Source organism: Colletotrichum chrysophilum, assembly GCF_026319265.1.
Source record: "Colletotrichum chrysophilum strain AFK26 chromosome Unknown scaffold_1, whole genome shotgun sequence".
Classification (NCBI taxonomy): Eukaryota; Fungi; Ascomycota; class Sordariomycetes; order Glomerellales; family Glomerellaceae; genus Colletotrichum; species Colletotrichum chrysophilum.
In genome coordinates, this window is record NW_026517288.1 from 324,108 (window position 1) to 349,969 (window position 25,862).

At 55.1% G+C, this 25,862-nt stretch overlaps 7 protein-coding genes across 7 annotated transcripts; 2 read left to right on the forward strand and 5 right to left on the reverse strand.

Moving 5' to 3' along the window:
- Positions 1-2,526: 2,526 nt before the first annotated feature.
- Positions 2,527-5,213, reverse strand: COL26b_000083 (uncharacterized protein; the record flags this gene model as incomplete). Its single annotated transcript, XM_053173058.1, has 4 exons — positions 2,527-2,897; positions 2,949-3,530; positions 3,582-4,962; positions 5,043-5,213. 4 exons carry the CDS (start codon positions 5,211-5,213, stop codon positions 2,527-2,529), a joined length of 2,505 nt encoding a protein of 834 aa, XP_053042764.1.
- A 1,425-nt stretch (positions 5,214-6,638) lies between these two features.
- On the reverse strand, positions 6,639-7,066 carry COL26b_000084 (uncharacterized protein; the record flags this gene model as incomplete). The annotated part of the gene is made up of 2 exons (XM_053173059.1): positions 6,639-6,733; positions 6,754-7,066. The coding sequence occupies 2 exons, from the start codon at positions 7,064-7,066 to the stop codon at positions 6,639-6,641; spliced, it is 408 nt and encodes a 135-aa protein (XP_053042765.1).
- Positions 7,067-7,952: 886 nt separating this feature from the next.
- On the reverse strand, positions 7,953-8,965 carry COL26b_000085 (uncharacterized protein; the record flags this gene model as incomplete). Its single annotated transcript, XM_053173060.1, has 2 exons — positions 7,953-8,886; positions 8,943-8,965. 2 exons carry the CDS (start codon positions 8,963-8,965, stop codon positions 7,953-7,955), a joined length of 957 nt encoding a protein of 318 aa, XP_053042766.1.
- A 699-nt stretch (positions 8,966-9,664) lies between these two features.
- Positions 9,665-11,141, forward strand: COL26b_000086 (uncharacterized protein; the record flags this gene model as incomplete). The annotated part of the gene is made up of 2 exons (XM_053173061.1): positions 9,665-9,692; positions 9,745-11,141. 2 exons carry the CDS (start codon positions 9,665-9,667, stop codon positions 11,139-11,141), a joined length of 1,425 nt encoding a protein of 474 aa, XP_053042767.1.
- Positions 11,142-11,763: 622 nt separating this feature from the next.
- COL26b_000087 (uncharacterized protein) lies at positions 11,764-11,958 on the reverse strand (the record flags this gene model as incomplete). Its single annotated transcript, XM_053173062.1, has 1 exon — positions 11,764-11,958. One exon carries the CDS (start codon positions 11,956-11,958, stop codon positions 11,764-11,766), a length of 195 nt encoding a protein of 64 aa, XP_053042768.1.
- Positions 11,959-17,680: 5,722 nt separating this feature from the next.
- COL26b_000088 (uncharacterized protein) lies at positions 17,681-20,276 on the reverse strand (the record flags this gene model as incomplete). Its single annotated transcript, XM_053173063.1, has 3 exons — positions 17,681-17,932; positions 17,988-19,957; positions 20,015-20,276. The coding sequence occupies 3 exons, from the start codon at positions 20,274-20,276 to the stop codon at positions 17,681-17,683; spliced, it is 2,484 nt and encodes an 827-aa protein (XP_053042769.1).
- Positions 20,277-21,316: 1,040 nt separating this feature from the next.
- On the forward strand, positions 21,317-25,456 carry COL26b_000089 (uncharacterized protein; the record flags this gene model as incomplete). The annotated part of the gene is made up of 1 exon (XM_053173064.1): positions 21,317-25,456. One exon carries the CDS (start codon positions 21,317-21,319, stop codon positions 25,454-25,456), a length of 4,140 nt encoding a protein of 1,379 aa, XP_053042770.1.
- Between the last annotated feature and the right edge of the window lie 406 nt (positions 25,457-25,862).

Sequence of the window (25,862 nt, forward strand, 5' to 3'; positions counted from 1 at the left end):
TTTCTTGCATTGTAGGAGTTTGGCAGCACAAGGAGGGCATTTGTACATTTTAAGAGAATACATTACTACATTCAACTCTATTGGTCATGTGGAAACTGTACACATCATGCAAACCCCTCTCGCATCGCTGCGCCCCCCGATCAGCCTGATTGGCGCAGCACCTGCAGCCTGATTTTCCACTTCCCTCGCCCTTCTTCTGATAACCCCCCGTGCAGGCTTTATCACCTCGCAAGTCGCATTGAGGGGCTCTTTCAGTATTCAACCTTTCTACGATATTCTCCACCAAGTCTCTGTTTCCGACGGCACATTAGCAGACGACTGTACCACTCTACCTGTTGCCCAGAGCAGCTCGACGCCATGAGGCTGATCGACGTGAAGACGCTTGAGCTGAAGGAGTTCTTTGACGATAACGTTCCCCGATATGCGATTTCATCCCACACCTGGGGACAGGAAGAGGTCTCGTTCCAGGATCTCTGTTGGCTGAACGACTACGAAAACAAACGACTTGAACCCACTTCCCTGCCAGCCCTCATATCTCGAACTCATAAACGGCGGAAAGAAAAAGCAACCGCCATATGTCGTCGGTCGGGATTCGAGAAGATCGTCCAAAGCGCGCGTCTAGCGGAACAAAAGCGACTGCGGTATCTGTGGGTTGATACTTGCTGCATCGACAAGTCGAGTAGTTCCGAACTCTCGGAAGCTATAAACTCGATGTTCCGCTGGTACAAAGAGTCAGCCGTCTGCTTTGCGTTCTTGTCAGATGTGCGAAGCCGGGCTCGCACACGATGTTTGTTCGGAAACTCTCGCTGGTTCACTCGAGGCTGGACCCTTCAAGAACTCATTGCGCCTCGGGAGGTCCTTTTTTACGACAAGCATTGGGACTTCACTGGAAGTAGGTCATCGTTATCAATCAAGATTCAAGATATAACCGGCATCCCCATTAAAGAGCTAGAGACCAAGTTACTTCATAGGTTTGCTCCCGCTGTGAGATTAGGGTGGGCAAGAAAAAGAAACACATCACGCAAAGAAGACATAGCATATTGCTTGATGGGCATTTTCGGCATTACTATGCCTCTCCTCTATGGCGAAGGAGGAAAAACCTTTATCCGATTACAGCAAGAGATTATCAAAGAACACAGAGGGCAAAGCCTGTTGGCTTGGGGTTACAACGAGTCGCCGTTGATTCGCAGCACGTTCGCTCCATCGCCATCCTACTTTGGAAACTTGGACATGACGGATTACCCAGGTGAGGCTTTCCACCTGAACAACAGAGGGCTCGAAATATCACTGCGAATATTCCAACTTCCAAACATCGTTGTCGGATCGATTTCGGACAGATACGATGTTCACTATGCAGTGTGGGAGGTTAATGTTTACCCACGACTCGGTTTCAAGAATTTCTCAACGCATCGCCTCTGCTTTCCATTACTGGCTTCGTCGACTGGTTCAAAGGGGACAAATGATGAACAGGAAATGATTCAACCTCCTTCTCGACCTGTCGTGATCAACGCTGGGCACGTCCCTGGAGGAACAGCCCACAGGAAAGTATTGATATTAGGACCTAAGGTTCTCGACTTCTTTCGCACCAACTTCCTCAGGGTGCGCATACGGTTGACTGATTTATACAAATTCCTTCCATCGGCGAGGTTGGTGGAAGTGTTTCCACCGGCAGCTGATATAGGGTTCGAACCTATTCCAGGTGCATTTGCAACGCTAAGTCTATCTGTCGGAGCGAACCGCAATTATGGCACTCATATCTTCCGTTTCTTGGTTCCTGGAAACATCAGGAGCACGAATATGGAAGGAGATCGATCAATGCACTTTGCGGTGATTCTTGGCCCCTATTCTGCCGCTGCCGCCACCGAAACCACCTTGGGAAAGCCTGGGCCAGAAGTCATCGTGTCTGCAATTGAGTGGATGGATCACTCAAAATCTCCAGAAAGGAAAAGTGACAAACTTCAGGAAGAAGCGAAGCGATTCTGGTCGCTAGTTGACGCTTTCATGGCGAGTGTTCCATTATTGGATGCAAAGATATGGTTTGACAAGCAAGTTCCCTTTTTTGTCGGTGGAAGGCCGCTGTTAGCGGCAACGACTCTTAAGTCAGGCGTTTTTCTTAAGAAAGATCGTCCAGAGATCACTGAAGTTGGGTTTTCTCTGGGAAAAGGCAACAATCAGGTTGATACCAGATAATCATTAGGGCATTTCCACTACATCGCAGTATCGTTCGACAAAGCCTCCAGCAATTGACTCCGCCTAAACTTGCGTGTAATGGGATTTCAATGAAAAGTCCAAATTCTTTACCGATTGCAGTCAAAAAAAAAAAAAAAAAAAAAAAAAAAACCCTCGAGCTTCGTGATGGTGGTAGGGAAACATAGCTGAGTAGATTGTCGGAGGAAAATATCGTTCAGAGTTCGAATGCGTATTACTGTCATATACAGCTATGTTACTTCACCCCGTGCCCCCTAAGCCCATCCCTGAAAACGCCTTGCCTCCATCCCATACCATTACCCGTGCATTAACTCGTCATCATGACCGGTTAGGCCCGTCACCCTTTTTCACCACTGTCTTCCGTGGGAGAACCACCACCTTACGACTAAGCAACTCCCGCAGTTCCGGTGTAATGACCTTCTGAACCTGCGGTTCTTCAGGCTTCTTGCCGCTGTTCTTGTTGTCTTTGCTGTTGTCTTTACGCGGCGAGGCCGGCCTAGCGCTGTTTTCGCCCTGCTTGGGTGTCTCATCGGTCGACTTTGACGGGGAAGCAGGGGGGTCGCGGATCTTCGGAGGAGGGAAATTGCCCTTCTTGTCAACTGCCTCGACGAGACGCTGGAAGCGACGGAAGAGGGCTTCTGCGCGGATCAGAGTTGAGTCGAGGTCCATGGTGTTCGACAGCTCGTTGACTGTGGTTTATGTTAGTGATTGGTTTCAGGGGCAAGAGGGATGTGACATACCGTATTTCAAGACCTCATCGAAATGCTGCAGGTGAGTCATGATTACATCCCGATGCTTCTCAAGAATAGCCAACGCAACAAACAAGTGGAAGCTGCTGCTCAGGTAGTCCGTCCACAGGATCTCCCACAATCTCAACACGTCCATCCACTGGAACTCACGTTTATACCATACGAGCAACATGCGGAAGAAGAAGAAAAAGTTGGTGCTGTCGGCCGACTTGAGGTGCTCGTATAGCTTGGGGTCCATGAACTGAACAAGGTGGTCAAGGGTGAGAAGCTGAGCACGCATGCCTGACTGGTCGCGCAAGAAGTTGCGCTCCATGCGGTCCATGAAGTGCTGGAAGCCCCAGAAGGCGATGGCGTCGTCTTGCATGACAGCATAGATGGGGGCGAGGAGGTCGGACATGCCCTGCACGTATCCGAGGTCCTTGTTGTACTCGTTGTAGGTGAGAAGCATATCCTTCATCTGCTCGAGGTGAACGTTGGTGCCGACTTCGGAAAAGGGGGAGTCCGGGTCGGGATGAGGAATGTCCTCTCCAGCGAAGATAGGGACATTGCGATCTGTTCGATGGACATCCTTCTCTGTTTGCTTGTTAGTGAGTGTGCTTCAGGGGTTGAAGGATCAAGACTTACCGATGCGGCCGCGTTGTTCGCGCCACCATTCTCCGTCGTCGCCCTCGCCTCCCATATCTACCAGCCGCTCCCACCATGCGCCCTTGAGCTTGACGTACTCATCTCTCAACGACGCAATCTGAACCTTGCGCTCCTCAGATGTGCTATACCAGTCGTATACTCCCAGGATAAAGAGCCACGCCTCTTTTCGGACGCCATCATCAGGATCTAGTCCGCCGTGGAATACTCTCTCCTTGACTTCGTCGATTGTGACTGAGAGTCTTCCCGTCCGCTGATCGAAAAAGGTGTTCCACTCCTTCAAATTGACCGGCTTCCTCCTGTCCTCGAGCGACATAGTACTGCTGCCATCCAAGAGCTCGAACTCACCAACATCGGTGTCCTCGAGCTCCAAGACTTCCCTTGCGGTCCATATCCTTTGGCTACGATCGCGCTCGCTCTGCTCAGCAATTCCCATCGCCCAGCGAGCGAGGTATATCCTAGCACTGTCGAACTCATCCTGCAGCGTCTGAACCTCCGGATTCCTCAATAACCTCTTCACCTGCGGCGGCACGTTCGGGTTCTGTATGACATCCTGCGCCGCCCTCCGCGTGAACGTCGTGACCTTGCTGAACTTCTCCATGATATTCCACCCAGTCTCCTTGATCAACTTCACAAACGGGTCCATCTGCGCATCGGCACCAGCACCACCGGGCCTAGATCCTGAAGCACTCCCGCTCGCACCATCTCGCTGGGACTGCGCAGTGCTAGCGGTGACCTTACCGCCGAAAGCCTCGCTATCCTCCTTCGACGGGTCTACCAGATAGATATTGGGCTCGGCGCCAGATCTCTCAATCGGGATGTAACGCTTCAGCCATCGCAGCACCTCGTCGCCACCCCAGAACATCTCCCCGCGATCGCCGAACGGGTCGAAACTATCCCTCGTCCGCCTCTTCCTCTTCAAGATCGTGCTCTGGCACTCATTGTCGTGAAAGAACAGTGCAGGGAAGCTGTCGCCGGCGCGCGAGTTGATAATAAGCGAGCCGAACCACCATCCCAGACTCGGCGGGCGCACGAGCAGCGAGTAGATCGCGCTGACGGGTATCGCGAAGGCGTATGTGCCGATGGATCCCCGGTGGGATGTCACCGTCGGCGGCGGGGGAACGAGGTAAGACTGCTTCGGTGGCGATTCACCCTCGCTAAGGTCGACCTTGACGTATATGCTCTCGACCTCGCCGAGGGACGTTTCGGGGAGCCATGCTAGCAGCAAGTCGTCGGCGGTAGGGTGCTTCGAGTCGCGGGAGGAAGAGGATGTCGGTCTTTCGCCACGGGCGCCTTTTTGTTGCAGCAGAGCGATGTATCCGGGTATGTTATCCTTCGCTGAGGGTGTGGGATGCACGTAGACCTACATCGTGGGGGAAAGCTTCCCGTCAGTTCCGGGCCGTAGTGGGGTGGCGAGATGGGTTGCGTTCGCGCGGGACTCACCTTGCTCTTGGAGAAGAGCAGCTTCACGCCCCGGCCGGTCTCGGTGTGCGTGATTGTGTTGTACTCGCCCTCCTCGTCGTCGCTGAGGGCGTAGAAACTCCCTGACGGTGAGCGAGGGCCTCCCGGTTGGGGGGCGCTCGACGATGGAGGGGGATCTGAGTCTGAGGTCATCGTGCAATGGCGCCTGTGATGATGTAAGACGGGATTCCAGGCACCCGGGGACCTGGGAAGTCTAAGAGGTGTGTGAGACTATTCAGAAGGGTAAAAGACAAAAATACGGCAGGGTTGATAAGGTTTCTCTCGTCAGAATAAAAGCAACTGGAGAAGAGGCAAAGAGTCTGGGGAAGGCAACAGCATGTGAGCGAAGTGTGGCTAGTGATATGGGATGTTGGGGTGAGCCGAGCACCAAGGTGCGTGGTCATCGACAGCAGAGGCGCTGCGGCGGCGTGTGGCCACCCCGCTACGGAAGCTCGCACCATGTCTCGGAGGGGCTGTTCCCACTGTATCTGTACAGCCACTTAAGCGCCAAGTTGGTGCCCGCTAGCGGTATAGCTACCTACCTGAAGCTCTTACGCAGACCATGTCATCTGCAGCATGCATGCGTCGTCATTCGCGCCTCTGGCTGTTCATTGGCATTTACGTACTGCACGCGCAAGCAACTCGTTGCGCCGCTACTCGCGATGTTTTGACTTGCCAGATCAAGTATCGAGTCGCGGAGTTGGATCATCACGATGGAGTCATTTTGCGAGCTGTAGCGACCAAGACGCACTGGATGACGAGCGAACATTACGTCGCTGCACTTGTCACTGCGATGGACAGTCTTGATAGGAACCGCTCCTCGCTTGCATGCTTCTTCATCACATGAGTATTAGTGGTTGTATTGTGTGCCTCAGCTCTGCTCTCGCACCTTTTTGACGGCATGTCTCCCAGCAACATACATACCCCGCCCTCGTGCGCGAGGTCCGCGCCGCTGAACGTTGAAATACGGCCGCAGAAGCTTGAAAGTCGTTGCCGTCTGCCTCGCGAGCCCGCCTGGTTAGCCCGGCTGAACAGGTTCCCCTCGCAGAATAAGCCCACGATGAGCCTGCCGGTATGCTCGAGATATATCCTCGCTCGCACACCATGTGTCTCCCGCCATACAAACTGCCCTCTTATCGCATTCGAGGACCGCTCGGAAGTCCAGTTCGTCTTGGTCCGCTTGGAAGTCCTGTCGGTCGGCCGCCGCCTCCATCAAAGTCAGTATCGTTGTTCAACTACGGTGAGTTTGCTTTCATGAAGGGCTTACCTCCGCCTCCTGCTCCGCCTCCATCGTACATGCCCCCGGGAGCAAACCGATCTTCGTAGTCACCCGATCCACCTCGAGCCGGTGGTTGGAAAGGTCCCTGGTTACCTCCCGACGCCGGGCTCGTCGTTCTCGCACCTCCCCAAAGTCGCTGCTTAAGCCGGTCCTGTGCTGAACCACCACCGCCACCACCTCCTCCACCCGAGCTACCGGGCGGTGTGCTCACTGCCTCTCGTCCGTATGCCGCGCTCGACTGGTAGCTTCCTGCCCGCTGGCTAGGTAGAGGCCGAGCCTGCACATCGTCTCGCCCACTATCACCGGCCCTCGCGAAAGGGCTCAGTCGCGCCGGCTGCTCGCCGCCTCGCATCGGGGGCGGGGCGCCGCGGCCCTGCCGAAGGCTCATAGTATCCTGCCGCGGTTGTGCCCCACCGTTGCTATCCCACAGCGAGCTGAGTCCCGTGGTAGGACCAGGCTGCTGCTGCGGCTGCAGACCTCCGTATCGCGAGCCGACCTGGTTGGCAGGCTGAGCGTAGACGGGGGCCGCTGGCGGCGGCGCCTTTGGGTCGGGGGGTAGCCAGCCCGGAAACGGACGGCCCTTCTCGGTGTAGTAGGCTCTCAGCACTCTGCAGACGTGAGTGTCGTCCTCGGTGTCGCCGTCATTTTCGCTCTGCAGCAGTCGGCTCTGCAAGCTCGAGATCTGGGAGGTGGTGTTGGTGAGGATCCTCGAGTACCACGATGACATCGTGCCTGTTCCTTGCCTGCGAGGATCCTGCGGGGCAAAAGAAGCGGTGCTGCTGCTGCTGGTTTTTCGACGACGCTCTGGTGTCGGACGGGTTGGGGTAAAATGAGAGCTCCGGGACACGACGAATTACCGCGCTTCGTGCGTTTCGCAGGGCCAGAAAAAAAAGGTGTTCGCTTGCTGAGTTTGTTATTCGCCAGTCAATGCTTGGGAAAAAGGAGAAAGAATCGAGAAAAGACCCCCGGGTACTGTTTCGTGAAGGCGGCGTAATCGTGGAGAGTTGCTTGAAGTGGTCTGTTTCAAATAAGCCGGCCTTTGAATGATAGGGAATGAAGGTCGACCTGGGTTGGGCCCCCGACCAGGGAACACTTGTGGCTCGGCGGCAATGACACTGAATGCATGCCAGCGGTGGGGCCTGCCCGCATTGTTCTAAGGGGACTTGCACTAATTGAGGCGCTTGGGTTCGTCGGTGAAGAACCCACCCCTCCGCCGGCGCTAGCCCCACGGGTACTCGGTGAGCGCTTGGATCATCGCCCGGGAGACGCAAATCTTACTGGGTTCATCGAAAGACTTTTCGAGAAGCTTGTCAGATCTCTGGTGAGGGGGTCGCAATACTCTAATTAGAGTCTGTTCAAACCTTCAGTTTCCCTAAAATAAGCATTTGCCATGTTGCACCAGGGACATGCTCAGTTGTCTACTGACGTGTGTAGTGATGAGACGACGATGTAGATGCGATCAACGATAACTCAACAATTAAAACTCCATTCTGACAGTATATGTGACAATGCAGTGGTATGCACAATGCCCCCGGGTTCAACTTTTTTCCATCCGTAGCCAGCCATTAAGGTATTCGCGCCAGACGCCAGTGTGAAAAACACCCCGAGCCTCTCTACCAGGTCAACTCCTCTGCGATCTTGGGACGCTCCGCTTGCTTCTGCTTGAGCCTCTTCTGGTTCATCTTGACCGCCCTGCCGCGCTTGCGCTTGTCGCCCGCCTTGCGATCCGTCTCCTCGTCGCTGTCTTCCGAGTCCTCGCTCTCCTCGTCATCGTCGGCCTCCTCCTCGTCGCTCTCGAGCCAGTCCTCAATGTCCTCGAGCTCCTCATCGCTCTCCTCGATGTCAGACACGTATTCGACCTCCTTCTCGAGGTCATCCTCGGACTCGTCCTCAGCCTCCTCGTCGGCCTCCTCCTCAGACTCGATACCGGGGTCCATGTCCTTGTCACGCTTGCCCTCGCCCTCCTTCTCCATGGCATTGAGAACCCTCTTCCAGATCGACTCGCTGACGTTGAGGGGCTGGTCGCCGTACGCGCCGGATCGTAATCTCTCGACGAGCTCGCGCTCGATGGTCTTCTCCAGCTTCGCCGCCGCCTCCGCCTTGCGCTCTCTCGCCTCCTCGCGACGCCTGATCTTGGGCGCCATCTTCGGCACGAGCTTCTCGCCCATGCGCTCCTCCTCCGCCGCTATCCTCCGCATGCGAATGTTGACCTGCGTCAGGCGCGTGAGACGCTGCTTGCACTTGTGCACGAGGAACTTGGGCCAGTAGATGAGCTTGTCGTCAATCTTCTCCAGGGCTTGCTGGTAGTTGTTGGGCAGCTTGATGCGCTCCCATAGCTTCGACGGCATGTGCGCGCGCTCGATCGTCTTCATGTACAGGTACAGCGTGTCCTTGTTGGGGGCGCGGCGGATCGTCGCATAGCGAGAGTTGGCCAATGGGCACGACTGGCGGTTGCAGAGGCCGGTGACATTGTACTCGTTTCTGCAGAAGGTCTGCTTCTTGTCTGTCGAGAGCTTGAAGCTGCAGAACTGCTGGTTGATGATTTGCCTGGATTCAAGTCAGCAACAAAAGACAATAACAACTTTCAGAGACTTAAGCCGTACCAGATAATCTCGTCGGACGCCATTGTGACGGTTTTGCGAACGAACAAACAAGGCCGGTGTTGATGGAAGCCTTGCCGTTGGTCGAATGCTGCGAAGCTCACGGGGAAAAGAGAGGCGGCGGGGCGCTGGTTTTTCTTTGGCAGTCTCCCAAAAAATTTCAGAATCGAGCAGTCGCAGGGATGCTTATCGCGATAAGGCCGGAGGCAAAACGGGCCGTTTGGCCAATGGGCGTCCGTGCGTTACAGATAGCTTCGCCGACGGAAGGTGGGCCCTCTGAATTTCTTTCCGTAAAGGTCTTTGAATGCGATTTCACTCACGCACTCAATGATGAGGGTTTTCCGGCTGGTCGTTCAATAGACTTATTCTTCGTTTCTCAGCGTTGTTTCACTAGTCCATGCCTATCTTTTTCCGAACGTCGAGGAGTTTGGCCAGGACGCTGTCATCGTCCGGAGCTGCTGCGAGATGTGTTAGTGGTCGAGGCCGTTTGCCCGGACCGGGGCCGGCTCCGTGGGGTCACCGTCGGCCGATGCGACGGCCTGTCTCCGCCGGGCTATCCATCCACTCTACATTCTTCACATCCCAGCCCGAGTTCGGGCTTCAGGATGAAACAGTGGATGATACAGTGTATGCCTTGTCTACTGCTCAAGGCCGCGCCGGTATTGCGGTAATACGCATATCTGGTCCCGGATGTACAGACGTTAGCTGCCCCTTGAAAGTTCAACATGCATCGTATTCTGACTGCTTGCACAGGTCTACAAAGGACTGTGCCCAAAAAGGCCCCTCCCTAAACCCCGTTACGCAGCTGTAAGGACACTTGTGGACTCACAAGCAGGCGATGACGCCTCTATTCTCGACTCAAACGCCCTGGTCCTCTACTTCCCTGGCCCGAACACGGTCACGGGAGAAGACGTGCTCGAGTTCCACGTGCACGGCGGCTCCGCAACCGTCAAAGCCGTTCTCGCAGCAATCCCCAAGTGCAAATCAGACGGCAGGATCCGCTACGCCGAGCCTGGCGAGTTCACCAAGCGCGCGTTCCTCAACGACAGGCTGGACCTCGCGCAGGTCGAGTCCCTCGGCGACACCCTGTCCGCCGACACCGAGCAGCAGCGGCGGGCCGCCGTCCGCGGAAACTCCGGCGTCCTGGGGCGCACGTACGACGCCTGGCGCGAGCAGCTCCTGCTCGCGCGCGGCGAGCTCGAGGCGCTCATCGACTTCGCGGAGGACCAGCACTTCGACGAGTCCCCCGCGGATCTGATGAGCAACGTGAACGCCTTGATGACCGACATGCGGCAGAGCATACTGCGTCACGAAGCGGCTAGCCAGCGCAGCGAGCTGTTGAGGAACGGCATCCGCATCGCGCTCCTGGGCCCGCCCAACGTCGGCAAGAGCTCGCTGATGAACCTCATCGTGGGACGGGAGGCGTCGATCGTGTCGAAGGAGGCCGGCACGACGCGAGATATCGTGGAAGTCAGCCTCGACATCAGGGGTTACCTGTGTTCTTTTGCGGACACGGCTGGCATCAGGACGAAAACTTTGCACAGCGTTGCGGCCGATTCCAACGAGCCTGCGCTGGGCAAGATTGAGGAGGAGGGTATCCGCCGCGCGAAGCAAAAGGCTGCGGAGTCGGACATCATTATCGTTTTGGCGGCCGTCGAGCCCAGACGTGAAGGGGGCTTCAGGATAAACTACGATGCGGAAACGTTGAAGCTTGCCTCCGACGCTCAAGCATGTCTCGTTGTCGTAAACAAGCGGGATGCAGTAGACTCACCCACGTTCGCCAAACTTGTCACGCAATTTCGGAGCGAGATCGACGCCCATGTGCCTGAATTAAGTAAAGTCGAGCTGATTACGATCTCGTGCCGAGAAGCTCAGTCGCAACACTCAATTCAAAAGGACCCAGGCGCTATCAATGGGCTTACGGACCAGCTCGTAGAGTCGTTCGCTAGCATGACGTCTCTGCCATCGGACCAGCAGGACCTGTTGGGCGTGACAGCCAGACAGGCGCAGCTATTGGGGCAGTGCCGCGGGCTTTTGGACGAGTTCATGGCGGTTGCGCTGCCCGAGCATGAGGGCGAGGAGCCGGACATTGTGCTGGCTGCGGAGTATCTCCGATATGCGGCCGATTGCCTAGCAAGAATCACCGGCCGGATCGAGGCGGGCGATGTCGAAGAGGTGCTTGGGGTTGTATTTGAAAAGTAAGTTCTCAGTCTTCAGTCGCAAAGCTGTCATCGTAGTCACTAACAGGCGATTCTCAGATTCTGTGTAGGAAAATAGTGATTAAGATACTACAAGCATCGGACGGTGAAGTCCTCGTATATCTAATCTATCGGGGAGGGGGGATGCAAGACAAGCTCCTTCAACGCCCAGGTACAAAGGAAAGAAAATCAGACCCGTTCAACTCGATGCGGCGCAACGCGATGCTATGCCATGAAATCTCAAGATAATCCCAAAAGAGCGATCCCAGCGCGGTTCATTCGTTGTATCCTGAACTCCGACCCAATGCAGTGGCGATGAAGAAGAATGTATGAAAGCAGGTCTAGTATCCCAAAGTTGACGAGAGAGAGAGAGAGAGAGAGAGAGAGAAAGATGGAAGTCGCCAGCCAGTGCTGTTGATCCTGGCCCTCCCCGCATGTTATCCCAAGAGGGTAGCGGGAAGGAGGCGACATCAGAACTCCGGTCTAATGCAGTGGCGAAAAAGGCGAGGGCAGGCACCGTTGATGATGTTGCCCATGGCAGTTTTCAAGACAGTGGCCGCCGTCCCGAGACAGGGCGTCGGGAGAGGCGGCCGCAGAGGCGAGGAGGATGCGGGAGGGTAAGACGCTTATTTGTCCTCCTCGTCATCGCCATCCTTGTTGTAGCCGGAACGACCCTTGTTCTTGTCGTCGTCGTCGTCGTTGCCGTCCTTGTTGTAGCCGGAGCGGCCCTTGTTGTTCTCCTCCTCGTCGCCGTCCTTGTTGTAGCCAGAGCGTCCGTAGACAGCGGCAGTGGGAGTGAACATCAGAGTGAAGCCGGCCATTGTAATGGTTATGAGTGTTTGTGGGTGGAGGTGTTGTGGGTGTAAGTGGGTTGAAAGGGCGTGGTGTAAGTGAGTAAGGCGGAGAAGATTGAAGAGTTGCTTTGAAGCTAAGCTTGTTGTGTGTGTGTGATGATTGTGATGATGAGAAGAAATTGATTCCTGAGGGGATCTAGCAAGTGTTTATATAGATCTCAAGGCAACCAAATTACCTCGAGGACCATGGTTGAGGCTCATCATGGAGGCACGTAGTAAGAGCCAGCCCTACCTTAGATTGCAAGATACACGGCTACCTGGGGACCTGACCTCATCTGAGCCTCCCTGCTGAGGCGCGGCCGACCGGTACGGGTACCGCACCGCACCGGAAGGCGTCGCATGGCATTGGCATTGGCTTGTCAACCGGGCTTGCGGTAACCGAGAGACAGAGTGATGACGGAAAAAGAGGCAGAGCCAGAGAGACCTGCGATGGCGCTGGCTGCTGGCTGCTGGCTTCGGCACGGCCCCCACGAACGGCCAGGCAGCATTCCTTCCAAAATTGGAGTGTGGAGGTGGGTGATTACACAACCGGGGGCCGGGGGTTGGCGAACAAGCTTTAGCCCTAGGGGCCCTGGTCTAGTGTAACTCGCAGTCGGTCTGGGTCGGGCGTGCCATGGTTTGCCGGGCAGCTTGGAACTTCTGCGCAGTCACGATGTAAGAAGCGCCGCGTCGTACGAAAAAGTACGCATGTTTCGCGGGTGTGGGTGTGTCGAAGATGTGTCATTGTCATCGCGCATCTGCAAAGGACCCAGGTTCCGGGCGTCATGGTGGTGGGTTTCGCAGGGGCTCCCATCTTGGTGGGATGGGAAATGTGAGTCCTCTGGGTGGCTTCAGACGGGATGAGATGCGAGCAGGACATGCACCGGGATGCCGCGGACATGGGTGCTGAGCCCAGTTCTTGGGACACAGGACTTCTGGGCAGACGCAGGACTCCAGATAGGTCTCGCCGTATTAACGGCATCATGATAGGCTGTCTCGCCTGGCGATTTCCGTTTTGGGCTGTTGGATGTCAAGGGCGGGCGTGGCTTGTACAGACTCCGAATAGTTGGAAATCGACAAGGGGGTGGTGGTCCGTACCAGGGGAAGAAGGAATGGAAGAAAAAGGCATGGGCCAGGGACACTTACCAGGGCGACGGGTCGCACGGATTGGACGGGATCGGAGCGCCAACTTTGGCGGGCTTGGTGGAAGCGCCAGAAGAGCCACGAGAGACAGGAAAAGAACGCTGAGCAACGTGATCAGGCGAATGGGAGGCCGGGAGACAGGGAAGGTGTAGTAGGCGTAGGGCTGAGTCCTTCTGAGGGGACCCTTTGCACGAGTCCAGATTGTGTGCAAAGTAAGCACCAGCCCGGCCTCTGCCTGGAGAATCCGGGCTACACCTTTCCTGCCTTAGCGATACGTATCAGGTCGGCCCGGTAAGGCACGCAGTCACAATGGTGAAGCAGGCAGGGGGGGATTTGTGGTCATGTTGCAGCCACAGGGGAGTGGTTGAGTGTTTCTGTCAGCATCTGGGAGGCTGTGTACATTCGTAGAGGCTCTTTTGCGATCAACGACGACGAGGGTTCTTCGTGTAACGTATTACTTACTCTGTAGTAGGTATGGTGGGGGATGCCTGGCAGCTGACATAACGACATGCTCGACAATCATTGGAAGAAAGACCGATGTGAACAGGGGCGTAATTCGAATCTGTCCGACTTATTTGGATTCCCAGTCACCCGCCACACGGTGATTCGTCGTTAATCAAGAGATGCCACATCTGCCTTCGGCGTGTCCCCTGGTCTGCGGCCGCGCTGCGGATGTCCTGCCGCCGCGGATCGAACAGCTTCGTCCGCACTTCGTCCGGTTCCTGTCCTCGCCGAGTAGCGGGAAATGCCCCCATTGCTCTCCGTAATTGTCTTGGTAATAACCCGGCCTCTCTGTCCCGGTACATGATCGCCGCTGCGGGTGAGCAAGGCGAAAAGAGTCATCCGGTGCTTTACATAGACACACCCACACCATCATATTGCTTCGCTGCGCACATGTGATGAGACGACCACATAAACGTAGTCCCGGCAGCCGTGCTTAGAAACCCCCAAAAGCCGATGAGAAATCGGAGACTCCGTGGGCGGGAATAGTCATACTGGTTCCGTGGGGGGCCGCGTGGAGCTTCGGCAGGACGGGACCTGGCGGTGTCTATCCGCATCAAGACGATGACCTAAGATGATTTGGCCTCGCTTGGAGAAGGCACCCATTTTTTTGCTGTGGTCATCATGTTTCGAGACGCAGCACATCGCCTTCTTCACCGAACCCCTTGTCTAAGGGTTCGGACAAGGCCGAAGCCTGAAGTCATTGGCTTTCTGAATGTGGTAAGTAACTGGATGTCACTTTGCAGCAAGGCTGCTGCAGCACAGGCATGCCGGGCACCCGTGTATCCAAATGTGTCGCTTGTCGACGCTCCCTCGACCGAGAAGAGATGGACGAATACCCGATATGACTCAGCCGACGCGACACAACTGCTCTGCCAACCCCTGTTGCCCTGACAGGCTCACTGGCGGGCAGACTGGCGGTTTGATTCGTATGCGACCCCGGGGCACGATCTGTCGTATGGGCGCGGTGCATCGTATGGCGAAGGAGTCTGCATTGGAAACGAGGAGGAATGAGGACATGTCGTTGGGAAGTCGGGGAACTGCAAGACAGATCCCGCCCATGTGGTGGGGTTCCCGAACGGGCTCGGGCACCTCTAGTGGAGGTGAACATTGCGCTGACATCCACGTGCGGCACCGCTGTGGCTCCCCTGCTTGGGGGCCGGAGGCGCTAAAGCGTGTAAGTCATCGTCACCCCGGGCAGTATGGTGTCCTCCAGAACCCTTCACTGAAGGACAGAAAAAGAGAAATGTAATTAAACAACCTGGACGTATTGAAGCAATTAGTTGAGATTTCAGTTGAATACAGGGAGGGGGGAAATGAGCTAAGTTCAAAAGCAGCGTAAGTGTTCATGATCCTTAACTTTTTTTACGTACTTACTTTTGATCGTTCCTTAACCTCCACTTGATGTGATATGCACTTTTGACCTTCATGTTTACGGCCTTGACTGTAGTACTATCTTGATTGTTACGGCCTTAAATTTAATGCTATCGTGATTAATCAGGAATTATGTAAATTGACATATGACGATCTAAACATTCAAGTTGTCTACTCATATTATTGCTTTATGGATCCACAGCACAGTACCTTACTGAGAGTGCGTAAAATGATACAGTGAACTGTTTCTATATCAGACTTAGGGATCATTTTATTATCTTGAAGAAAGCCTGAGCGTGGACCGCTGATTTAATTCGGGATTATTCAAGGCGGTCATGTGGTTTCTTCTTACCCTGTTCGTTCTACATACATCTCATGTATTACTACAACCTATCTATGGCTTCTGCTTGTCTCGTCGAAGCGGATATGTCTGTTACTCAAAACCTGGTATGGAAATATGCTTCAAATATGTGTAGGAGCTGCAACTAGCCACAAATCCCCTTTCTGATAGCTGACGGTACATTCGTGTGAACAACTAACACGTTACATGGTGATTGAGAGACCTCATTATACCTTCAAATCTCGACTGACACCAGTTCTGAGGGTCACTGCAGCGAACCCGACTGCGAAAGAGCCTCAACTGATCGCTAAAGACGCCACCATCGGGACGGTTTCTGCCACATTGCACTACCAACCATCACCGAAGCTGGCAACACCCGGGCCTGATCTTGTGTACCGTCGTTCCAGCTTCGCCAGGACGCCATAGTTCACCGAACTCTCTTCGCTATTTTTGCAGTGCCATGCACCCTCTTCTCAGCCTCCTGAGGCTCTAGTAGGCTGCGCTTATCAAGAGCTCTTACTCACAGCGTCACTTCGATGACAATGCCTCTTGCTTCGGCCCCCAAGCGAGGCCTAGGAAAAGTTCCAGGTAATGCGATTCTCGGCTGTATCAACTCTCTGTTTCTTGGCGGACTTCGAGTACATGGCCCGTCGGGCTTCAATGGCAACCCATCCTGCAGCCTCTATGACAGATGCTGTCAAGCCCTACGAGTCGTCAGAGGTGGTGGTATCTACCCCCCCTCTTCCTTCACTTTCCCTTTGGCCGCCATTGTATAGCCGCCCAGCCCTACGATCTGCATGGAGGTAATGCTGGTTGCTGACGCCAAGTCCGACCACAATGGCAGCCCAGTTCGCGGGTACAGGTCGAACGATTTGTAGTGCAAACCCACCCACTCCACGCGCACAGCCTTCATGTGCAACAGCGCGGCCCCCGTGTAACCCCACCAATACAGTGGATGATTTTCATCATCTCAGATGCGAACCCCGTCTGAAAGAAGCCGCAGGGTGGTAAATAGGGCTGATGGCTGTCGGGTAATGCAGTCATGGTAAGGCGGCCGCCGGCTGACCGATACCCACATGGCATCCTCAAACAATGAAACGAAACGCCGCTTTGCTAAGGATGCCATGCCTCAGAAAAGGCCCCCAGGAAAAACCCCCCGTCGCTTAGTTTACACGGAAGAAGGTGCCAAGGTCTTGACTTTGTACGAGGCAAATTTTTGCCCACGTTCGGAACCAGGCTCCCGGATCCTACGGGTGACCGCGGGCTATCCCGCGTCTCCAGCCCTACGCGGACGAGACTCCGGCCTTAATTCTTGTTGCTAGGAGGATTAAAGGATTTTAGCAGTGACTTCAAGGGCCTTGAAGACCGGAACTCAGAACCTTAAGACGTCATTATCATCTTACTTCTAGCCGAGAAGGATGAAGCTTGTCGCTTGAAGAGAGCACCCGCTACCGATTCGAAAGCGACCCGGGGCCAGGCGGATCTTGCCTCTGGCGATCGGAGTACGCGCACAAGGCTTAGATGCGGCGTGTTGCTTACGCACTTCTCATCGCATATAGTTCTGTCCACACCGTTGAGGTGTTTGCTTACGGCACGGATTAGGCTGTCGCTTACATCCTCGCCTTCCACATCTCACCTTCTCTGTCCACCCCTTTTGGACTCTCCCGCATCGACTTGCCGGAAAGGGACAATACAGTGGTTGCGCAAACACTGCAGTTTTGCCAAGCGTATTTCGTCAGTCTGCCGGTCAGGGAGAATGGGGTGCCGCCACGCGTACGGTTGTCCTCATTCGACGAGGAGATGTATACGGCCGTTGCGTGTGGACCGTTCGCCGCGGATCTCGGTGACCAAGTATCTTGGTGATGCGGGCGCAATGTAAGTCCGTCGGCCGACGGAGTTTGGGAGGTGAGAGATGACAGGTCGGAAGAGCCTGGTGATTCAGATTCTTTGATGGTAGCGACGATGGACGTGTCATTGTGCGCGGCTTCTGCCTGGACGAGGCGTTGTATGGGGGTTTCTGGAATTCGAGCATGGCGATCTGCCTTCTTGTGAGGGACATTGCGGTGTGAAGCCTATTGGAGTACGTGTCGTTCGATGACGCCTACTCACGATGTTCAGCGTTCCTGCAACTCTGGTGCCTGGTAGTGATCTCGGCTGATTGAATGACACTGATTTGCAAGCACAAAAGGAGTAGATGCGTTCGATTCAGACCACTGTGTCTCCCCCGTATATCATTCGGGAGTGCTTTCTACGTCACCCACCCCAACCACCTAGTCTATCGCTCATGCTTCATACATACGTTCCGTAACAATGCTGCAAGGAAGGAAAAACTTTTTACGCAGATGGAGCAGTTTACAGCTCGTCTCTGACGTGGCCGCTGCCTGCCTTGCTAGGCTCCTCCATGGCCATCAGCTTGACGACCAAGCTCGTCCAGCCGGTGAAGTGCTGCGTGCGCTGGCCCTCGCCGGTCTCAGGATTGTACTGCTCCCAGGCGAAGCCCGTCTTCTCCCAGCTCTTGTAGACAGTGTCGACCAGGTTCTTGCGCAGACGGGTGAAGAGGTCTGCGGCCTTGGCCTTGTAGGGACCATCTTGGTTGGCAGTGTTCTGTTCAGTGTTAGCATTATGCTTTTCAAGAGCGAGTGTGTGAGGGGTGACGTACTCTAAGTTGAGAGACGGCCATGTAGTTGATGGGCATCCAGACGGGGCTTCTCCAGTAGTTCTCGGCGGTGCCGTAGAACTCGTCTTGCTTACTGAGACTCCTCAGGCCGTGGGGGCTGAAGAGGTGTTCCTCGTCACCCAACAGGTCAAGGAGCTTGCCCAGCTTGGGGTCGTCAGCCTCAAGCAGACCAACCAGGAAGGGGAAGAGGGAGATGTAGCCCTTGTGGCAAGCAAGCTGGTGCTCCTCAAAAGCGTCAATGGTTGCGTCGCAGTAGCAGCCCTCCTTCTCGGACCAGTGGAGGTCGTTGAGGTTGCGACGAATGGCGTCCAGGGTAGTCTTCAACTCGTTCACCTCCTCCATCATACCAAGGGCGTCGGCAATGTTCATCAGCGACTTGGTCATCAGACCAACCCACGACATGAGGTCAACGTGGAGTTCACCGGGGTGAGGGGGCTGAGGACGAGGGTAGTCGTCGAGGCCACTGGTCAAGACGTGCGTCTCGGTGCGGCCCCTCCAGCGGTAGCCCTCCTTTTTGGAGAAGGCCTCGCGATCGTAGGACTTGAGATCGCCGCGCTGCGTCTTGCGGAACCAGTCATACTGACGGCGGAGAAGAGGGTAAAGCTTGCGAAGGTACTCCTCTCCCAGCTCGACGTTGTCCAAGTGGGCGGTCTGCAGGGCAGACGGTTGGCCCAGCTGCTCCTTCTCGGCAGGCAGGCTACCGTTGGTCTTGCGGAGACGCTCCATGAAGCCCTCAATGATGAGGAAGAGGGTGGGAGGGTTGGCATAGTGCGGGTACTGGACCTGGAACTCCTCGGGTACCTTGCTTCGTGCCTCGTTGCCAAGAATCTGCTCACGAGCAATCCATCCATCCTCGTCAATCAGGTTGAACCAGCTCTTCACGACCTCCAGAGTCAGGTCAATATCCCAGTCGGCGATGGGAATCAAGTGGAAGCCCTCGTCCCAAAGGAATCCGCGGGGGAAGAAAGGACGAGAGGGGATAGCAGTATAAAGTTCGTAAGGACCCTCCAATTCCTGGGCCTTGCGTGCACGGGCAGCAGCAGTCTCCTCCCAGAAGCCCTCGTTCTCCTCATCGTACTCAGGCGCGTAGGAGCGGTCGACAAGATGCTGGCCGTGGAAGTAGCCAATGCCACCGAGAAGGTTCGAGAACATGCTCTTGCCGAACTTCTTATACTTGTCGGCAGTGAAAGGGGCCTTCAGGCTGAAGATGGAGGAGAAACGCTGGCCGAAAGACTCGCTAACGGTCTTGACCTCACGAGTGACGTCGGCGCTAGTGAGCTCAGGGCCGGCAGAAGCAGATGAGAAGATGACGTCGAACTCGAAAGGTCCCTCGAATGCCTTCTGAACAACGTGAGTGTTGCCTGCGCCGGGCTTGTTGGACAGCTGGTAGACGAGATGAGGTGGAGGCGGGTCATCCATGTCGTACTTCTCCTGGACCTCCTTAACACTCTCCTGGATGAGGTTGAAAACGACGCCCTTGCCCTGCCACTGGATTTCATCAGGAACCGTGAGGGATCGTACAACGGTCTTGTCACCGTGTCTGGCCTGGGCCAAATCATGGTTGCTAAAGGGATGCTTGCCCTCTCCTTTGGTGATGACCAGCTTGTACTTGCCGAGCTCAGGGGACAAACCCTCAAACTCGACATCGCCATCGAAACCGGCAGGATCGCTATCGGTGCCGGAGAAGGCAAGCTCGGCCTCGGATCCCTCCTGAGCAATGTAGTAGTGCAGCAAGGTCTTCACATCCGAAGGAGCACCCTCTCTGGGAACACCCTTAATCCTGGCGGCCCAGCTGCCGCCGTGAGCTCCGCCTGGCACCTTGACGAAGGCGGTGGTGATGTCAATCTGGTTACCTTCGTCGTGAATAGTCTGAATGCCACCCTTTCGTGCATCGTACTCATCCCAGCCGTAGCCATGGAGGCCCTCGTGCTGCTCGCAGGTGTAGCGGAAACCTGGAGTTTGTTAGCTTTAGCTCATAAGCTACCGAGTCTAACGTTCTCTCAACCCACCATTCTGGACATCGTTGTAGGTGTCAACCCGTGACCACATCAATCCGGTCCAAAGGGTCTGAGGAGATCTGGATCGAACACCAAAGTACAGGTTGGGCTTATAAGGACCCCAGAACAAGCTTTGGTTGTTGAGGCGGCCGACCTCGCTGGTCAGGACGGAAGCCGAACCAGGACCATCTTCCGCTGCAAGGGCCAGCTGTGCGCCAAAGAAGTTGAGAAGGGAAAGTGAAATGAGAGCGGCCAATTGCGTTAATCGAGCCATGTTTACGGTGTGTGAGGGATCAACCAGCGGCCATGAGAGCTCTGAGTTGAATAAGTGACACTCACACAGCTGCTTGTCGAAGTTGTGTGAGCGAGCGTTTACAGAAAAGCAAGGCGCAATTGAGTTGTGGTAAGTGAAGTAGCGAGGTACCTGCCGCAAGACGCCCGCGGTACGTAAGTGAACACGTTTGACGACAGCAGCTCAAGCTCCCCCCCGTTGTCGGGGCTGGAGATGTGGCTTTGGACAGCTTGCTCGACGTCAACCCCGCCACGAGCCAATCAACCCCCTGAGCCGGGTCGAGCTTGGGCCAGCTGTCGTGTGGCGTCGGCTGTTTTAGCGTCAACTCCGTCTTCGACAGCTGCTACAATCCCTGAAACCTCAGCAGACCCTCCCAATGCAGTGGGCGCTGGGGAATCGCTCCCACCACTATAAAACCCCCCGGTCGGTTCGCACACCGTCATTCACCCAGTGAGGTGGCTGCATTGCATGCCAGTTCCATCCCGTCACGTCCCGTCCACTTTATCCGTACATATCTACTCCTAACCTGCAACCTGCACACTGCACGACGGCAAGCTTCCTGCCAACCTGCAGCCTGGTCTTGCGCTTGATTGTCAACCGCGCGCAAACAAACGCCAGCTCGAGCTTCCCCTGGCGTCGAACGAAAAGCAACCCGCCTAGCTTCTCCTACCTCTGCGTGTACTTGTCGTGGATCTCACTAGGACGAATACATCGCGACATGGTCGCATAGCTTGCCTGCGCAAACCGCCTTCTTTGATTTGAAGATGCTGGACGGGAGACAATAGTGCTAGGATGAGCTTGGACTCGCTGTTACCCATCGCTCCCGCGAGGGTGAGGGCATTGATTCTACCCGTAGGCCAGATCAGAAGTGACCGATTCTCGTCCTTCGTCGAGCGCCTGCGGCCTGAACATGTCGTCTCCTTGCGGGATGTCACCCCCGATGGGCGGCCGCATAGAAGCAAGTGCCACTCACTTCAGGATTTGGATTTGCGCATCTGTTTGCTAACTATTGGGTACCAGACATGTTCTCGCCGTTGGCTTTCCCCCCTGGTGCCGTATTCTACGAATTCGTAACCCACACTCCTCCACCCTCCCACCTCGCCCTTCTGCCTTTCGACCACTACCGCGAACCTCTGGCCGTCATTGCGATCGCAGACGGATCCGAAGTTGACAGAGTCGCCTTCAACAAGCGCTCGTCCAACACTGCGCCAACCATCGCCGAGCAGAACATCCGAACGCTGTACCAAGAGCTGGAGGACCTGCGTGACCGCTTTGGCAAGGCCTTGGTCCACCAAGTCTTGATCTTCGACCATGTGCCGTCTCAAGAGAACCCGATTTCTATGCCTGAGGGCCTTGTCGCCATTCCACCGCCGGACGAGTGCAAGCGGACGACGATGAAGACCATAATGTGCGACATCACGTCGCAATTCCTTGCCGAATTAACCACCGTGGCCAAGATGTATGAGGCATTCTCGACCATCGAATCGCCTGGGCAGTCACATGCCATGAAGCACGTCAACGGCGCATCCTGGGACCTGAGTGGTTCTCCGCCATTGAACAAAAGGAATTCGCAGTTTGCGCCAACGCCTCAGAGGTCAAGCTCCACTAGCGGGCTACCAGATCGCCATCTGCACCGCATGTCGATGCCTGTCGCGCCTTCGAAATCAAACTCTGCAATACCATCCAGCAACTCAACACCGGCTCGGTCTTCGACGCCTGTAAGGAGTGGGTTGTCTAATCCACCCACCACCTTTGACGACCTCGCTGCAAGCATGAGCAGCGGCTCGTCGACACCTGACCCTGTTGGCGATCACTTCAAGTCCGATAGCTCAGATCGAGTGTCTGTACAAGGCTTCGGTCCTGGTGGGCTAAATGAGCGTTCCAGAGCCAAGGGAAAGGGCAGAGTGACCATCGTTCTTGCTTCGCTTTACCTTCAAGCCGGACGCTGGACTGATTCCCTGAAGGAAGCCATAGATGGCGCAACCGTTGCGAGATCAATCAATGACCATATTTGGCACGGCAAGGCTTTAGAGTTGATTACTATTAGTCTTTTGCTCCTCGGGTGGGCAAAGATTGAGTTCGTAATTCCCACTGTATGTCTGCCACCTCAAGACAAGTCCACGGCCGCAACTCTGGCTGCGCTAGAGGCAGCTTCAACGGATCTCAGCCAGCCGAAGCACATGCGCAACCTCCAGCTGATAATGCCGGACCTCTTGGAGCGCATCGTGGGACTTTACTCTAGGATATCCTCAGAGCACTTGCCTCCATTACCCCTGGCCGAAACCACAATCCGTTTTTGCAAGGTTCTCTCCGCTCTGCATCTTGCTGATGGAAAGCTCGGGGACAAGTCAATGGATATGATCATATTTGGCAAGCTTCCTGACAAGCAGCTGACGACTTCACCACGCTTGGTCATTACACCAAGCCGGCAGCAGATCACCACATTGCTGTTTCGCGCATTCCCTTCGTCCGCGTCGGAGCTTCTCACCATTGCGGATAGGGCATCAATTCTGGCTGGAATTGCGTCAGTACTGGGTCCCCTTGGACATCATCGCAAGAAGGCCATGGTTACACGAGAGCTTGTTTCGGTTTTGATCAGCGGCCTCGTCGAAGCCCGAACACGAGGTGCTGCGGAAATGGGAATTCATCCTGCAGCAGGCTTGGTTGCTCTTAACGCTGCCAATGGGCATAGCAATAGTGCTGTCGCCCTTGAGCTGGGTGAGGGAGATGTTGAACAAGGCATCGAGGCCTTTCTGGCTCTTCTGTGCAAGTCCTACGGTATTGTGGGCTTTGATATGAAGAAGCAGCCTTCCAACGACGCTGTCGCCGTGGAATACTCAGACGCTGCTATCATCGATAGAATTCGAGGACAGTCGGCTGCGAGATTCTTCGGGTTCACGAGTGTCAAGTTGAACATCTTGAGGGCTTGTATTAATTTCTCAGAGGCGTTGCCCGACTTCAACGGTGTGTTGAAGTTTTCGAGCGATCTGCTACGAACAGCCGGATCTGGCGTCGCTCCTGGGCCTCGCAAGGAAGACGCGTCGCCTGTCATTTCCCGCGATGAGCAGATACGGCTGGTGACAAATATTGCCAAGACGTCCAACTTGGCTAAAAGACTGGGGTTGGATCACCTTTCCGCGGAGTATTGGGATGAGTTCTTCGTCCGCGGTGTGACACTGGAGCCGTTGCCTAACAGCAGGATACCAGTTCCTCATGCAAAAAGTACTCTCCCGGGGGCTGTGACGGCGAGAACGTCGCAGGATGTCAACCCTTTTATCTACAATCCATTTTTGAAGCAACCCGACAAAGCTTCTATCCACACTCTAGTAGCGAACGAGCCAGCAACCTTCAAGATCACCCTCCAGAACCCCTTCGACATTGAGGTCGACATTGAGAGCATTCGCCTAGACACCGGTGGAGCGGAATTCGAGTCAAATGCCGAAAGTACCGTCATCGGCCCCTACCGGACGCAAATACTGAAGGTTTCTGGAACTCCCAGAGGCGCAGGGGCATTGAAAGTGACTGGCGCGATCATACGCGTTCGTGGATGTCGGGAAAGGAGGTTCCCAATTTTCAAGCAGCCTTGGACTCCCGAGACAGAGTTAAAGGTTAAGTCCACCGGACTGCCTGCTCTCGAAAACAGCATTTCTTCTACAACTCCTGGGCGGCCGCTAAAGGCTGAGAACATTGGCTTAAATGTCATTCCCCAACAGCCCGTCATTGTAGTCAAGTCGACAACGTTGCCGCAGTCATCGATCATGGTCCTCGAGGGAGAAAGACAGGTCTTCTCCGTCACCCTCCAAAACCTGTCTTCAACAACACCAGCCGACTTCATGCTGTTCTCTTTCCAGGACTCCACCCAGGCGCCGTTGCAGGCGGGGCTTAACAACAGAGACGCCACTCCGGCTGAGCTATATGAGTATGAGTTCATTCTCATGAAGCGTCAAGCTCTTAGACGGTTGAATAAGAAGGAACCTGAGAAGCGCTTCATCGCCCCCGGGGGCACCGCGACTTTCGACTTTGAAATTCTAGGCAAGCCAGGGCTGACGAATGCTGCCATTCAAATCGACTATGCACATCTCGGAGTGCCACCAGAGGAAGTTACGGAGCAATATCACACTCGCCAAGTCGCATTGCAATTGACGGTCACTGTGAACGCCAGCGTCGAGCTCTCTAGGCTGGACGTGCTTCCTCTCAGCGGGCCTGTTCCTCAGCCACTACTCAGTCTTACTCACCTTGATTTGAAGTCCGACCCATCCACACTGGCAGACGAATTCTGCCTGCTGTCCATGGATCTGCGCAACGCTTGGCCCAACAATATGGAGGTACAGATCGATGGCGAGGACGGCGTCCTGATTGACGAACATATACTGCCTGGTAATACCAGCCGAGTCATCGTCCCTATCAGACGGATATACCTCGACGACCCACACGCCTCGATCCCAGCACTGAACCCCTCGAGACAGCGGCAATTCGTCGTCAGCACTAGCAAGATTACACCGGACATGGAACGCTCCAATCGCGAGGCGTTCTGGTTCCGTGAGAAGATTCTCAACACGCTTACAGCTCGTTGGAAGGCGGTGTCCGGTCCCAGGCGAGGTGGCTACATCGATCTGCGGAGCATTAGGCTTTCTCCACGGATGATGGATGCTCTCAGAATCGACGACATTGGTATCGACATTTCCATCAAGGACCATAGTACCGATACTGGCATCGCAGCGGATCACTCTATTCTGGTCGACAACTTCGTACAGATTAAGGTGGGCATCACGAACCGCTCAGCTCAACCGGTCTACCCGATGCTGCGGTTGATGCCAGCTTTGTGTCACAGACCTCTTAACGTCGCGTTAGACTTTACACGGAAGTTTGCTTGGAATGGCACCCTGCAGCAAGCCCTTCCGCCCCTGGCTGCCAAGTCAAGTACCGAAGTGGAGGTCGAAGCTATGGCCCTTTGTCGAGGAGAATTCGAGATCGCAGCATCGGTCGAGGAATACCAGATCTGGGAAGAGCCCAAGGACGAGAAGGAGAAGGAAGAGACGAAGGAAGGGGCGCGACAACGATCGGATACCCAAACGATGATGAACGCCCTCCTCGGCGCAAAGGAGCGGCGCATCTGGCATTCGAGGCAACCCTGCGTCGTCAAAGTGATAGACCACGACTAGCAGCGTAAGCTACATCGTGTATGACGAACTGTATGATGGACGTAGGCGCTAGACTCATAGCAGATTTGGAATTGGCAATCGTAGCGGCCTCTTTACGTAGCTAATAAAGTGCCCTTGAGCACGACTGTGGTCGTAGGGGTTGAGCCTCCAGGGATGACTGATCGACCCGGCGATCGAATTAAGCTTATCCCTGGCAAACGGCCCTGCGGCGTTGAATCATGCGCCGGGCCCTGACCGCCTTCTCATTTCTGCCTTCGTTGCCACCAAAATTTCTTTGTAAAGGTCCAAGTTCCGGCGCTAGCCGACGGCGGGTCTTTTTTCTCTAACCCCTCCAAAGACTCATCTCATTTACACGGGTGTCAAAAGTCGTTCGCTTCGAGAGAGGGCGAGCGTTGCATCGAGACCT